The sequence below is a fragment of the Arvicanthis niloticus genome, chromosome 14 (genome assembly GCF_011762505.2).
Source record: "Arvicanthis niloticus isolate mArvNil1 chromosome 14, mArvNil1.pat.X, whole genome shotgun sequence".
Classification (NCBI taxonomy): Eukaryota; Metazoa; Chordata; class Mammalia; order Rodentia; family Muridae; genus Arvicanthis; species Arvicanthis niloticus.
Genome location: NC_047671.1, coordinates 42,143,756 through 42,160,366, shown reverse-complemented (window position 1 = coordinate 42,160,366; position 16,611 = coordinate 42,143,756). Strand labels below are relative to the sequence as shown.

Below are 16,611 nucleotides of genomic sequence, written 5' to 3'. Positions count from 1 at the left end.
CATATAAAATTTTAACTTTTTAAAGTAATAATTTCAAAAACTTCAGTGATTTCTGAAGGAAACTAAAAGTAAGGATATATATGTATATGTCCTTTTAAATTTTACAGTATATAGTATATATATGTAGTATATACACATATATATTACTAAGATGAGAAACTACAGTTCAAACTCAAGAGTACAACATGTTGTTAAAATACAAGTGTTCTCTCACACTTCATAGGGGAGAACTTTTTTTTTTTTACCCCAATGTTTAGCAGGGGATCAGGTCATAAATATTATGAAATCTGAAGATGAAGCTAAAGAAAAAGCAGTTTGAGTATTGAAAGAATATTAACCCAGGAATATATGGAGATTTTTAAGCTTTCCAGTATGTGTCTTATGAGGCAAATGATAGTACTGAAAAAAAAATATTCACCATGTACAAATTTTCAGGGGGAATGATTTTATATAAAATCATTACTCTGTATGATAATATTAGCCAAAGAAAATACACTATTCATTGTGTACCAGTATTGAGAGAGTTAATTCTCTGAAAATTTATATGAACTATTAGAATTAAAAATTAGACTAGAGGCATTACCTGATTAAAGATGTTACCTAGTTTAGAAAGATAGGAACAGTGACTGGGTTGATGGCTCAGTGGTAAGAACCTTTGCTGTGAAATCATGAAGACCTGAGTTGGGATCCCCTGTGACACAATAGAAGGCCAATTTTGACTATGAAAGTCCAGTATTGGTGGCAGATACAGGGGGATTCCTAGACCAATTATGGTAGACCAGCCAGCCATACTAGCCAAAACTGTAAGCTTCTTATAGGGTCTCCAGTGAAAAATTTTCAGAGTGAGACAGGAAGATCCCAGATATGCTGCTCTGGCCTCTACATGTGCATCCTAACATGTTCTGTATGCATATAAAAACCAGCTATTTAGTAGATAGTCTATTATCTTACAGAGTCGAACTGTTTGCCACACTACATCTTTTGAGAATACTATTACTATTAATTCAGAACAAATCTTAAGAGCTTGGTCCCCAGAATACCTTAGTGTTGCAAAGAAATTTGTAAAACAAGCAACTATGAGAACAACAGGATTTTTAAGTCTTGACACTTCTGTACAAATGTACTATGGAGAATAATGATACATGTTAATAGACCCCGATGGCATTTCCAAACATCAGTAAGATCTGTCATGGCACATTCATACAGTTGCATCCCTTTATCTTCTGCATCTCTGTTAACAAAGTTGCCAGATGATTCATTGCACACAGCTTACATCTTGGCTACCAACTCACCGGATTAAAACATGAAAGGAATCTTACCATTCCCCTACAACTCATGTGTAGCCTTTACATGTCGAGGAGTCATATGAAAGTATCTGGCCAGTTCTTATTACCACTGCCTCCATTTCTCGTACTGCTTTTGTTTATGCATACCAAATACCTGTTTATTACAGAGCCTTTCAATGTTTTCTTCAATGAAGGATTTCAATTCAACATGGACATTAGGAAGACAGAGAAAACATTTCTACTTTCCTTTAGTTCGACACATGTTGGGATGAGGTGTAGGGCAATTAGTAAGTAAGGAGGAAACAGTCCCCCTTGAGGTCTTTCTCCTCACTTTCCTTAATTTGCTATTTTCTACTTTTTCAGTCCTGGGGATCTAACATAAAGCCTGCAATATTCTAGGCAAACAGATATCAACCAAACTATGTCCCCACGCCTCATAATTGACTCTAGAACTTCAGGATTTCCTCTTGGGAAACATAGTGCTTGGTAAAAACCCATCAACTACATTGCAATTTTTACATGTATTTGTAAATCTTCATACCTGTCATCTCAGGATATCATGTATCACTGAGGGCAGATGTCCTGTGTGTTAGCTGAATCGTCAACATACACAGGTTAGAGTTGTTCTATACATCTCAACACTCACTTTAATCACAAGGATCCTCTGGGGGTGGTGTAATAATGTTTATATATAAATTATGTATCCAGTGACACCCACTTAACACCACAGTCATGTGAAACACCAGTAGCAGACTAGAAAGGGGCAATGCTTAGTGACATGACCTTTGACTCCTGCCTTTAAGGCTTTATAAAATCTCAGGGAGGGTGGCAGGGGGCTAAAGGCTATATAATTAGACAGGGTAGCCCAGACCATCCCTGGGCAAGAGGTCTTTCCAAGTCAGCTTCCTGCTTACCTAGATGATAGGGAATATGAACACTTGCTGTGGTCCAGGTCCTTGGAAATTTGAGCATCAATTTTGTTCAGTTCTCCCTGGTGTTTTCAAACTACTCTACCTATTGTCCCATTTCTGTCAGCCCTAACAAGGACAAAAAGACCTATGATAGAAAAATCTCAGTTACAGGCAGAATTTGGATTTTGGTTTTGTTGTATAATTCTGGCACATATTGTTTTGTAGCTTTCACATTGAAAAGTAACAGTTAAAGCAGTAATGGGTTTCAAAGACTTCATTAGGGAATAAGAGAATGAATTTTAAAACCAATTCACATGCTTCAAGTTTTTTTAAAGAAATGTCTGGGTTTCATTTCATTTAAGCTCGTCAGCTACGACTGCTTAGGGAACACAGATTCTGAGCATACGGCTTTCAGGGCATCACCCACCCACACTACCCTGAATTGAGATTCCCCGCTCCCTTATCATCTCAACAGGAAATAATCATTTAAAATGCATCCAAGAAACAGGAAGCCACCCTTTTCAAAAGTTTGTAGAATTTTAAAATGGTTCAGAGTTTTCACTTTGTAGACGGGAATCTGCACAAAATCAGTTGCTATGTTTAATGCTGGGGTCATGGCCCAGCATTAAACCTTCCTTCCCAGTCAGGACACTGACCCCTCTACTGTCACTTGTACAGAAAAACCCAGAGAGGACATAGACCAGGACTGCTCATCAAGTGTCCAGGTTTCCATAGCCATTATAGAGTTGGGAACACTTAGTTAGAGTCACAATAACCATCTCTATCAGAAACTGCTATCAGACTGCTGGCCAGTCTCTTCCCACACTATGCTCTGTGCTCAAACCCCTGCCTCTCTCGCATGGCACCAATTTCTTTACCTTTGAAAAGACCCAAGCTTTGGCTTCTTTCTAGCCTTAACTTCCCTGGAGTGAGTGGGGGGAGGACGGGTGCTACTTTGATTCACTTCTATATTCTACATCTCTTCCTGCTGTTTTCATATTAGTCTGAGGAACTATCCTACGTAAATGTGATAGCTATTCAAAGAAAGTGCATACTTTCTGGAAACCAGTCATTTTCTTAAAAACGGATTTGAGCAATACCATTTTGCTCCAGAAAAAATGAGGGGGCTTCATACCATTAATCCTGAAATGTGGCATTTCTTTGCAACCGTAGAAAGCTATAGTTGTAAATGTACCATAGTTATGGTGCAATTTTATAACAGCTTCTTATTGTAAATAGCAGGAATAACAGGGTATTAGTAATCGCCAGCTCTAACACTCTCATGTTGGAGAAAAGTAAATTCCAACAAGTTCACCAGGCACTGGAGGTGACTTGGCTATTGTCAACTCAAGGACTCAAGACTCATTGCTCAGTCTTAGCCTGCACTCTACTATTTCCTCCAGCACTGCCTCTCCTGAGTTGTCCTCCTTACCCCACCAGTCTGGAGCTTTCTTCACTTGAGGGCATGAAAATGGGAAAACTTCTTAGGATAAGTAATTAGCCAATTCACTGGAGAAGCTTTACCTTTCCAGGTCCTGTGATGGAGGCAAACAGAGGAGCTCTACCCTGCCAAGGTAGAGCCTTTAGAGATTTTAATCAAGAAAGCAAGAGATTAGACAAGATGCCCAGCCTTCATGAGGTGCACCTAATACATCTTTTCATCTGTTTGGAATGAGATGTGTTTAATTTTCTCATGAAGTCATGATGCCATCCCTGTAAGTGAAATTGTGCTAACAAGCAAATGAACCACCGCTACTCTGGAAGCTAATGTACACAAGGTGAACTCATGGATCCATGCCTTGGCTGTGCTGCTGCGAAAGCCAGACAGACCGAATGAGCTTGCAAAAGACAAGCTTAACCTTGGCAATTGGCACTATGCCCTTCTCTGGAAAGACAGACTATAGAGAAGCATTTCGGAATAAAGAGAAAGAATGAGCATCTAGTTCTCTTTATACAAGGTGTTGAGTGAAAACATAGTTTCTTGTTCGATCAGGTAGAGTGTAGCACAGAAAGAAATCAGTAATATCTCCCTAGTATTTGACTCAATTATTCTCAGACAGAGTATAAAATCCTTGTATGAAGGCAGCTAAGCCAGGGAAAAAAAAGTCTTTTCAGTAGCAGTTTTCAAAGCTCTAGTTCACTGCAATTCTCAGCCTTGAACAAGTATGTGGAACCTGCTGTAGGCTGCAGCAACTGCTTTTCTTGTGTTTTTCTAAACAGGTGAAAAACGCAGCCGCCAATGTACTCAGGGAAACGTGGTTAATCTACAAAAACACAAAGCTAGTGAAAAAGATCGACCACGCAAAAGTAAGAAAGCATCAACGGAAATTCTTGCAAGCTATTCATCAGTAAGTACCTGTTTTCATTTCCATCTCGTTCTTTCTCCTTAGCCTTGACTTTTGAGTCTTGTGCTTCCGGGTCCTTCCTTTGTAGGAGGAAAGGGAAAAGGCATTGTCATGTTTACTTCAAGAAGATAGCTGAGAACCTAATACTAGACTCCTGACAAAAGTTTAGTTCCTTTTATGACTGAAAATCATCTGTGTTAATCAAAATATCTTTTTCTTTTTTAAGTCCATAATTCCTGTTATAATTGTATTTAATTAGTATATTTATTTATACATAATTTGCCCTGAAATGTATCCACTGACTAATCGTTAGGGGAAAGTGATATCCTATCATCCATCTGGATTTTTGCATGCCAGCAAACATCTTTATATGACATAGTATATTGAATTGTCATAATTCTGCAATATTCAATGACTTCTTAATTAGAAAGTTGGGGTTATCTACATATTGTTTGTTTACTATAAAGCTGAGTTGGTATTGTTCGATATTCCCTTATTAAGTTACTTTCATTCAATTGACATAAGAGTTTCATGCATGTCTTTGTTATATAATTACTAGAGTCTTTTAAGATACCAGTCTGTACCTCATAAGACTCAATGATTTCTGGGAAACAGACCTTTCTCTCCAGGCTGGCATCATCTGCACTGTAAGTGTTATTCAGTTATTCATGTGGGTACCGACTGTGACACCAGACAGACTTGCTCTTAATGCCCTTTCTCCATGGCCACATTTGTGGCTCAGTCAAGTGACTTTCCTTGTGAAACATACCAGGGTAATGATAGGAAGGTAAGTGAATATTAGGGCTTTGCCTGGGCCATGAGATTGGCCTTCTCAGACACAGCCAGTACAACAGACAAGAAAGCTGGGAATCTAGGGGTTTTTTGGTTTTTTTTGTTTTGTTTTGTTTTGTTTTGTTTTGTTTTGTTTTTTTACTTTTACAAATTAAGTTAATTCATAGGCAACAGGGTACTGCTAACCTTCTGGGAAAAGTACATAGACTTTTATCTTCTAACGTTTCAGTGGTCCAGCCTCTGCCCTGCTTAATTAGAATATTAAGGTACCCTGGTAAGTTTTTAGTGTGCCTATAGTGGTATTCATGTGCATACATCTGTGGGAATTGAAACCCCCGTTAGTCAAAATAAAACCCAAGGAATTCCAGGATTAAAATAGAGGAGGCCTCGCACAGATGGTAGACTAGCTTATCGTCACTGCTCGCAGCCACTCTCTTGTGATCTCCTATACCTACCAACACACGCTGCTAAGAAGGGGATGGTGTTTCTCCTCTGACTCTGTCACTTCACTAGGCACACAACTGTTTATCTCCCCGCTTTGTAAGGAATGGACAAGACTGGAATTTTAAAAATTATTCTTTGTAAAGTCAGTGGGAAATAAAGAAAGGAGAATTTATACTAGAGCTGGCTCACAAAGCAGGAGCTTGCTCCTTGGAGCTCAGTTGTTTCCCTAACCCAAGGCCAACCCAGGAGCTCCAGCCAGACAGTTGTACTTCTTTCATTCCCTGTGTAAGAGAGAGGCCCCAAGAGAGACTCATATTCTTCCTGTGTTTCCAAGGCCCATCTAGATAGCCACTTAACCAAAATTGGACTCTTGTTGGAAAGAATCAGTTGGAACGAAAGTGTGCTCTCTAAAGCCATTCAACACATTAAGCCAACATTACTAAAGCAGGCACAGCAAATCATGGCAGTGAATGTTGCTTGAGTATGATAGACAACTTCCCTTTCTGGGTATGAGAAGATAACATCCAAAAATAAAAGGCTGATGATGAATGAGGAGTAAGTATGTCCATGTGTCCTGACCATACTTCTTATTTACTCCAGGGTTTTGTGTGCCTGTCAATGAAAATACCTAAAGTATATCTACATTTGATTTACCTTTCTGATACATTTTTCAAATGAAAAGAATCCAAAGCGTGTGCCAATGGAGTTAGTAATGTAGGCCTGGAACCGTGTGGATATGGTGGATATTTAATTTATTTGGTCATGTGCTTTGAGTTATATAAGTACATCCACACTAATATGGAACAATATGTGGGCATTTATTCACTGTAAAATTTTTCAGCTTTACTATAAAGTTTCTTTTTTCAAAAAAAAATTATGAAAAAAAAATCTCTATAGAAGCAAGATGATTTTATGAAATGTCCCAAAACAAGTGGCAAATCTGTCTGGCGGGACATGATAACCTGATGAGCAGGGCATGTGGGAGGGGCTTATACGGGTTCTTCAGCTGGCTGCTCTGGAGAGTGTGACAGAGCCACCCCTTGTTACTCTTTTGCTTCCACCAGACATTTTCCATTCTCATCCTTTTCTTGCCTTTTAAAAATATGGAATGTGTACATCCAAAGCAGATGAATTTGATGCAATTCAATTACGTTCAGAAATGTTTTATAAGAGTTCCGGCATTGCTGGGTTTCCTTTGCTGTGGGGGATACTTGAGGTTTATGAACAATTACAGTAAAGTAAGTTCATTTAGGAGGGCTGGGTTTGGCTAGATTGATTCTACTGATGCATAACCACTTGTCATGTTAACTTCATATTGAAGGATGTAGAGCAACGTCATAAAAGACAGCACACAGGGCTCGATTCCTCAGGGCCAGGCCCTCCCTGCCCACTGTTTAGATTCAGGGGTATCTTAGCATCATCTGCCAGCACTGCCTGAAGCAGAACTTCCTAGCTGGACAAAAACTCGCGAGTCCTTTGCTAGAGCTTGCCTGGCTTTTGTTCCTCTCTAGTTCTCCCTGGGAGCAGTTTTCGAAGCTCTCTCCTCTTCTGCCAGCCGTCTCTAGCTCAACTCTTTCTCTTTTCCATATTTTATGGCCTCTTTCCCAACAAGTGACCTCTCTAGCCTCTGATGATGCTAAACTCTCTAGGCCAGCACCCTCTTTTCAGTAATGTATTTGTCTTTTGGAGTTGCCACTCGATGCCATGAAGTGTTCTCTCTCTAACTCTCAACCCTTTTTCTGATAGCAGCTTTAACTCTCTCATTCTTCTGTCTCAACCATGGATCCATCAATCAACACGAATTTGTCTAGAGCCAAAAAGCTAATGTGCATAATTTCTATTAGAGGGGATTCTGAATAGCCCCGATATGGAAAAGGCATGCTCCCCTTTAAAGGAATCATTGCACCTATCACTCTGAGCCTTTGTTTCCTATTGTTCCCTTGAACACCAAGTATGAAGAGGCCAATGTGACTTTACGCACGTTCTTCCTTCTGACCTCTGGTTTAAGAGGAAGCCAAGTGCTTTCAGGTAGGCAGAGTATAGTGGCAACAAAGGATGGTGACGGATTGAATAGTGTCAATCAATGTCGAGATCCCATGGGGTCTTCCAGCTGACGAATCGAGCCCCCCAGTGCACAACTGAACACCGCCTTGTGTTATCTTGTGTTCCGGAATACTTTACAGTTTCTTTTCTTTTGTTTTGTCTTTTTATTTCAACAAAATGAAAATAGAGCTCGGAAGTAAGTCGTGTGAGCTGTTCCTTTCAACATTTGCAGAATTTTTCTACTGGCTGCATGCACCCAGCAGATTCCTTTATTTGTGAATTTTGGTAGTCTGATTGCTGCTATGGAAATGTGATCCAAAAATCATGATATTTTCCTGTGATAAGTGAAGTTCACAAGGAAGAAATCAACATCTGTTTCTTAATCTTTTTGTGGAAAAAAAAAGTGTACTATACATGTGCATGTTACCTTTTATTCTGGCAGCTGCAGCTTGAGCAGGGTTTCTCTGTCTGCCCTTCTATATCACAGATAGTCTAGGAAGGCAGGCCTGTGAGACAGTCAAATCACATGACAAGACAAGTCCCACTAGCTAATAGAGTTCCAATCGGGGTTACTATGTCAGCTGTCTAGATTGGTAATAAATACCACGGGCAAAATTCTACTGTCAAACATAGCCTGGAAATCCAGGAGAAGGACACGGGGCTCCACTGCTTTTGAAAAAGTCCTCACTTTATGTAGCCAACTACCACTTTCTACCTCCTCCTGTTTTACAAAGTTCAAGACTCTTTACTCAAAGATTTCTGGAGGTTTCTCATCCAAAGCTCTAAACTCTAGCCATTATTAAATTTTAAAAGAAAGGTTGATGTAAGTCCCTGTCATAAAAAGGTAGCATTTACAATAATAAGTAAAATGACATCAACTAGCATTTTTAAACCTGATATTGAATGCTAGCCATAGGCTAGAAAGCTCTGAGCCGAGATTCTGTCTATCCCCTGTGAGAAACATTTTAAGCAGGTATCAGGAGCTAAAGGCAGGGTAGGACCTGCCTGACACTTTTTCTTGCAATAATCCAGATATTCTTGATAGTTAAAACCAAACGCTGTCTTTTCATATGTCTTAGGAGTAAGGTCTCATTTGCGTGTCAACTTAAAGTCATTTATGACACCTCCATCACCAGTGATGGCCCTAGTCTAACCCTCTATTCCATACTTGAGGAAACAAAGTCAAATTGGGGACAGTGAGAATGTAGGCCCCAGCTGACATTTCAGCTTTCCTACCTGTAAAAGACAGAATTCAAGAGTTATAACATCTCTTGGTGCTTAGAGAAAACTCTATCAACAATATATTGAATTTGAATATGTAGACTTCTTTCAGACTACAACTTACTCTATCTCTATAATAACACACAGAGGAGCCAGTTAACTTGGTTCCAAGCTAAGAATGAACAAACAGCAATGAACAGATGAATCTGAACCATTTTATATTCCATAAGACTATATTATAGGTGGTCAGTATTTAGAATCTTAGCTGGCAGGAGCTGCATCTTCTCTGTGGAGCAGATTCAGCTTTATACTGGCAATCCTAGGAGCAAAACAAAAATCACAAAGTACTGTGAACACATTAGAAAAATCTCCCTGGCAGTAAAATCTTGCCCTGTGAGTTTTCATTTCACTTATGTAGTTATATCCTATTTAAATTAAATAGTATAAAATATTCTCTTCATTCATTGAAACCATACTTAGTAAATGATTATCAAAACCAAAATGAGGTTAGCATGGATTTTCTTTTTCCTTTGTCACAAATAACTCAAAGCTACTGATTTATTTTTCTGGAGACAGACTTTGGATAGCTGGCTTATGGAACAGTAACCCACATTTGTCTTGTAAACTCTTAATTTGTTGAATATAAGAATTATGTAATAAATATTTATTGTGGTACTACAGTAAAAAATTGAAAGAATAGTAAGGTTTTTCATTTAGAAAAACAGCTTAAAAAAAAAAAGAGTGGCCTTGTGACCGTCAATCGAAAACATGCAATGACCATATTAAAGTAACTAAAAATAACCTTAAAAACAGAAATTCTACTCACCAGATATTTTGACATTAAAAGCAAAACAAAACAACCAAAAACTACAATAGAAGCTAAATGAGATTCTCCCAAAGAAACGGTCTGGCCTCTGTTCAAATTCAACGTCAGTTTAAGGTAAAGCCAAGGGATGTTTTGAGTTATCTTGCTGCTGGTTGAATAAAAGTGGTTTTTGTTAACAAGAATCTCACTTATCACTGTGTTTTCATCAGGTTCAAATGCCTAACCCAATTCATTTCAGACTAAACAGGGTTAATACCTGTATCTAGTCACGTAGGCATAGGAAGGTGTCCATTGCTCAACATGATGAAATCCCAGTTGCTTTGCATATTTCTTCCTATGTCTATCTGTCACGATACTGGGGCTTTAAGGAATGTTTTGGCTTCTTCTCATATGGTTAAATCCTTATGAGTCTTCCTGAATTCAACTTACCTGGTACATAGTTGTCCTGAGGACATCTCATCTCTTGCTCTCCTTTCTTTTTGCGGTGTTGGGGAAGCATGCTTCTCATTGTACCAGATACATAACCAGTGTGGACTTTACCCCCCAAATATTCAAGGCATTATCCATGCAGTTACTTGCTCTTGTGGATTTTGTGCATGCCCTTTGAAAGCAGTAACAAAGCCAGGGAAACCTGGAGGACCTTTCTAACTTCAGATTCTGTCTTTTAGATTAAGAAGTGTGAAGATGGAACAGAGGAAACTGAATGACCAAGCAAATACCCTAGTGGATCTGGCCAAGGTAACCCTGATGGGATCAGCCCTTATGGTTGTATCCTTGGAAACTGACCACTGCACAGTGATGAGCAGTACTTCCAAGGAAGCTTCCACATATTCAATAAACAAATCTATTAAACTACACCAAAAGGACAACCCAACATAGAAACATTTTCTTTTTCTAAAATATGTGCTGAGTACATATGCACTTTTTCTATGTATATTATACAACCCCAGTGCTAAAAGCTTCCATAGGGAGTGCACTGGAAATACCATAAAATACCTTAGTAGAATATGAACTATCTCTTCCCTGAGAGGACAGAACTATATCTTGAACTATGAGATTTTGAGATAAATAGAACTCATCATTCTTATTCTTTTTTATATTTTTAAGCAAGCCCAAACCTTATTTAACAATCATACTTCTTTTTAACAGGTGCATTAATAGTTTTAAAGTTCTTTGTCACATTTACAAGATTTATCTGCTTTTTATTGTTCCTTTATAAGTAACAGCCACTCTGAAAATATGAATATTTATCAACTGTGTAAATATTACATCCTGTTCAGCTAGTTCTAAAGGAGACTCTAGAATAGAAGTATGTATGTGTTCTGCCTTTTAGCACAATTGCTTTGGCAGAGGCAACACTAAGTCATATGCATCCCATTTTATATTTAATAAATCATATTCTGTTTTTGCCAAATCTTCAAGTATAATCTGTGAAAATTAGACATTTGGCATCCCCAGTACTATTCATATACATAAAAGGTATATACAAGGTAAAATGTATTTGAGTTATTTATGTAGGGTCATGTTTAATCTGACCACAAGAGGGTACATCCCAAAGAGTTCAGATATTGTTCAAATTTTCCCAAAAATGCAGTAAAAATGAAAATTAGAACTTACTGTGTCTATGGCTCAACCACAACAAAACACCTATGTTCTGAATGGCTCCTTTCAGTCAGTTCTTTTATCATCTTTAGGCAGCTGAGAAGCTGGAGGAAACACAAGCCTTTAATCCCAGCACTTGGGAGGCAGAGGCAGGTGGATTTCTGAGTTTGAGGCCAGCGTGGTCTACAGAGTGAGTTCCAGGACAGCCAGAACTACACAGAGAAACCCTCAAAAACCCCCCAAAAGAAAGAAAGAAAGAAAGAAAGAAAGAAAGAAAGAAAGAAAGAAAGAAAGAAAGAAAGAAAGAGATGAAGTACAGTGCAAAGTAAAGTAGGAGGAGAAAGAGACACAAGGAGTCTTAGATCTGGGAATGGTGGCACTAGACTGAGTGTAGCACATCCCTCCCTTTACATCTCTTGCTCTGAGCTGCTGAGCCTTGGAATTCCCTCTCCAAGTTATTACTTTAAGACTATAACCAAGACTCAAGACTCATGACTGCCTCTGATCAAGACTTCAGTTTTCTGTACAAAGACAGCATTTCACATTCGTCCTCCAGACCTTGTGGCTCTGAATAAACCATTCCAGTGAGGTGGCTTGTAAATGTTTGCTTGCATGGTGCAGAGAGTACACACCCAGTGCTTTGTGCCCATTGGGCAAAAACTTCACCACTGAGTTTCACTCCCCCCCCCCCCCGCAAGCCCTGGACGAGTAACTTAGAATCCCCCACTACTATTGATATTATTGAGGGTTTATATTATTTTACATCTTATCTGCGAAATTTTGGGCTGGATTCAATAAAAAGAGGTCTGAGATTTGAAACACAAGACAGCAGATGTGTATTGGTTGCTTTAAAGTACTGTTATCTGATCAAATCAATTGATCCTACCCTTTATCCCTGCTCTTCTGTTATGTTTTTACACCTCGCTGTCATCTATTTTTTTTTCCTTCCTTAAATCTTAGCTGACACACCTGTCACAGGCAAGAGGCCAGTGTGGAAGACTGAAGAGCTGACAGTTTGCTTCTGAGGCAAGAGTCATTAAGCCTCTTACTTCTCTGCTTCTATCTTTTCATTCTTGTTTTCCAGACCCAGAATATCATGTATGACATGATTTCCGACTTAAACGAACGGAGTGAAGACTTTGAGAAAAGGATCGTCACCCTGGAAACAAAATTAGAGACTTTGATTGGTAGCATTCATGCCCTCCCTGGGCTTATCAGCCAGACCATCAGACAGCAGCAAAGGGACTTCATTGAGACCCAGATGGAGAACTACGACAAGCATGTCACCTACAATGCTGAGCGTTCCCGGTCCTCGTCCAGGAGGCGGCGGTCGTCCTCCACAGCGCCACCAACTTCATCAGAGAGTAGCTAGAAGAGAATAAGTTAACCACAAAATAAGACTTTTTGCCATCATATGGTCAATATTTTAGCTTTTATTGTAAAGCCCCTATGGTTCTAATCAGCGTTATCCGGGTTCTGATGTCAGAATCTTGGGAACCTGAACACTAAGTTTTAGGCCAAAATATGAGTGAAAACTCTTTTTTTTTCTTTCAGATGCACAGGGAATGCACCAATTATTGCTATATAGATTGTTCCTCCTGTAATTTCACTAACTTTTTATTCATGCACTTCAAACAAACTTTACTACTACATTATATGATATATAATAAAAAAGTTAATTTCTGCACATATTTGTTTGGCCTCTTCCTGTCTCTATAAGTTCACCTCTCACACTGTTTTCAGGGTACCACGTCTGGGTATTAATCTGATCCATGCTGATGACTTTGATTTCCCAAATATCTCCTGGTATGAAAAAGACTAAACTATTCTACTTCTGATTTGTGAAGATTTTCCTTCCTGAAATATTAATAGCAAGACCTTTTGCCCTCACCCTGTTTTCAGTTGACAGTATATTTTTGTGTACTTTGCAAATGATATGGAAAGTTGGACAGTTTTATCAGGACATTTGCAAACAAGAGGAAGAGATGCATTTGGATGATTATTTCTATTTTAGAAGCAAATATACATGAAGTAACCATCAAACGACATCACTCTCCGTGAACTCATGTTGCATCATTTCAGGTCTAAGCTAGTGGTTTCCAATTTCCTAGTTCATTTACCATGAAAGCCCCAGGCTATACTCTTCAGTATTTGCCATAGACACATCTATACACATATCAATATGTCAGTATGTAGATTGCCATCAAAATAATAAATACATATGAGCAAAGCCCAACCCTTCTACACATAAGGTCCTTTCTTAGACTCTATCAATGACATATGGTAAATGTCACAAGCGGTGACTTATATCAAGAGTGGTATGGGAAAGGCAGCTGGATAGTTAAAGCTGCAAGTGCAGTCTAAAGTCACCAAAAGAAGAGACTAAGTTTAAAAAGAGTGGTTTGAGGAGACCACATGGGATTCCCTCACATAGAATTGTTTCCCAGACCCTGCGGAAAGAACTGAGATGAAGTGACATGGCCAATGCACCGTGAATAATCACAGCCTCTGTTACATACTCTGAAGACAACTTGCTTACATTGGTCAGAGCCTGAAAAGTCTTCAGTTCAGAAAAGTCTGTTCAGAAGCCTTATGCTGTCTTCCTAGTTGTATGCCCCATCTTGTGGTCAAACTCACAGTGTTGGAAGTTTCAAGGAACTACTCTTTTCTTCTTTAACAAAAGATACAGTGATATATTTGATCTGCTTTGCATAGTTCAATAGAAACAAAACTTCCCATTCTAATCTCTATAATTTCAGCTACCATCTAAAACCAAGTACGGTGTTTGAGACAGCAGGAGGCCTACTTATCTACTAACTATCCAGAGTTGCTGAAACCAGTCCTTTTCTCTTTATACATTTACATCTATGCTGGATGAAGACAAGGCCTAGACAGTCTTTTAATTCTAAAGACATGATAACACTGCTTATGGATACATACTGTGTAGTTAAACAAATGTCAACATACTACCTCATCAAGATTTCTCCTTTGTAAATGCATTTTAAACTGTCTTTTTATATATTTTGGATCGCATACAAGAATATAGCAAATATTTGGTACAAACACTGAAAAAAAAAGGAGAACGTTTCTGAAAAGATGCTATGTTCTTGTAATTGATGTAGTTAATTCTTGTGTTTTCTACCTCTGTGGTGACTAAAATCAGAGTTGACATAATTAAGTTTAATTATCACTCTACTGATCAGTTGGCAATCCAAGAGAGCAGCAAAAATAATACATTGCTTCTCTTGTTGCAGAGAGAAAAAGGAAAATGGAGTTTAAATTTAGGTTGTATTGTGTTCTGTCCATTTTCTTCCTCTTCTCCATTGCTCCTCAGAATTGGGTACTCTTGTCCTTCAAGTTAATGTCACCTTTACTGTCCCGTTATACAAAGTATATGAAGACTGACAGACATATCTTTCCTTTCTTTTTTTAATGCAAATAGTCACGACTTAAAAGAGGAGAGAGACCCATCCGCTCAAAAGACATGCCTGTCATGATCCTGCGTTCATAAATTCCCTTTATGTGGCATTATCAAATCTCCCTTCAAATGCCTTTGAACATTAGGCAGAATCCTTAGAGAGTCTTATGTCTGCAAAGCACACTTTAGAATACTCAGTAAAAATTGAATTCTGTTGCTCTTTTGGCTGGCCACTCTCTGCCCTCTTTCTCCAAAGCCAGTGTGTATCATTGTAAATCGTAGGCACTCTCTTCTTCAGTAACTTCCCTATTTTCTTATGCAAACAATATGTCTATGCTAGCCATTAGAAAAAAAAGGAAGTGAAGACGAGCCAAATGCATAAGTGGTGTTCAACTTGGAAGCCTTCAGTGCCTTTCTCCTTATTTTCTCCTTTCTTTATGGCCATTTTCCAAGAGGCTCTTCAGCAAAGTGCCTGGAATAATCCAGCCATTATGTTTGTAAGCAGTGCATGGGCACTGAAACAGAAGCTCTTGCTTAGAGTTGATATTAACCCTTTAGTGGTTTTGTTATTGTTATTTTGTTTTGTTTAAATGTTATATATCCTTGAGAAAAGACTGACATGATAAAGGGGACTCTAACCAGGAGTCATGATTTATCTCTGCCTCCTAGTTTTGTGCCCTTGAATGATGTTCATCCTTTACATCTGTCTACCCATATATAAAAAGGATAGCATAAGGTAAGTATCTATAGAGTTTTACTCACCCTGGTATTGATCTTTCAATGGTGGGAATTTTTTTTTTTTTACTATGTTCAGGATAAGGCCTCAGGATTAAGTGTCCTCATTACCTGCCTCTCTTCTTGTAGCTCCTAACACTATGGAATACAGCTTATAAAACCGATCTCCTCCCCTTACCTAGCTAGTTAATTTTTGAAACAAATTCTAAACTCTGGATTAGTACATTTATATGCTAATCCTCTTGCTACTGTTAGTGTGAACCAGAATATCACCAGGATGCTGTGTGTCTCTAATTTGTGACTCTATTCATAAGTATGATTCTGGAAATATAACTAACATGTGCTGGAGAGGTCACCTAAGGCTGGACCATAGGGCTTAATTTCTTTTCCAAATTCATCCTTGTGGGTCCTGAGTTCCAACTTTTCCCAGCAGGTAACAACATACTATTGTCACTTCAGTGTTCCAACTGAACAGTCTTGTTATTCCACTGAATAACAAAATTCATCTGGTTGGTTGACAAAATTCTTATGGGAAGGGGATTGACTGAAATGTATAGGAGCAAGGACAGAGCAATAGACATCTCCATCCATCTCACTGTCATCCCTGCTAGAGTACGTTCTGCTCTGGTCTTTACCAGTTTGTTAAACAAGGGAGAAAAAAATGAATATTCTTATGAAGGATGCCTTCTAATGCTGCTGCTCAATATAAGTTAGTGCACTCAGAAATATTGTACACATTACAGCTTCACATGTTTCCTGGTTGACTTTTTAAAAACACTGGTACTCACCATCACATAAAATGCCTGTTTGTCCAGTTACGCTTAAAGTGCATGCTCCTCTGATGGCAATGTGAGTACCAGACCTGTGATCCATTTAGATCAGTTAGAAAGACTGAAGATGTGATATATTAGAAGCCTGTTCCCATTTGGATTCAACTAAAACCTGAACACAAAAGGGCAGTAGCCATAAGCTACAATCAGTTTGAAAG

General features: G+C 38.6%; 1 protein-coding gene across 2 annotated transcripts in view; it reads left to right on the top strand.

Annotated features, from left to right (window-relative positions):
* Nucleotides 1-13,157, top strand: part of Kcnn2 (potassium calcium-activated channel subfamily N member 2) — a 133,517-nt gene extending 120,360 nt beyond the window's left edge. For both annotated transcript variants that reach the window (XM_076912683.1, XM_076912684.1), the window contains 3 exons: nt 4,418-4,545; nt 10,537-10,606; nt 12,555-13,157. In XM_076912683.1, coding sequence (XP_076768798.1) covers nt 4,418-4,545; nt 10,537-10,606; nt 12,555-12,842 — 486 coding nt within the window. In that variant the 3' untranslated portion in view covers nt 12,843-13,157. The remainder of the gene's footprint in view (nt 1-4,417; nt 4,546-10,536; nt 10,607-12,554) is intronic.
* Nucleotides 13,158-16,611: the final 3,454 nt, after the last annotated feature.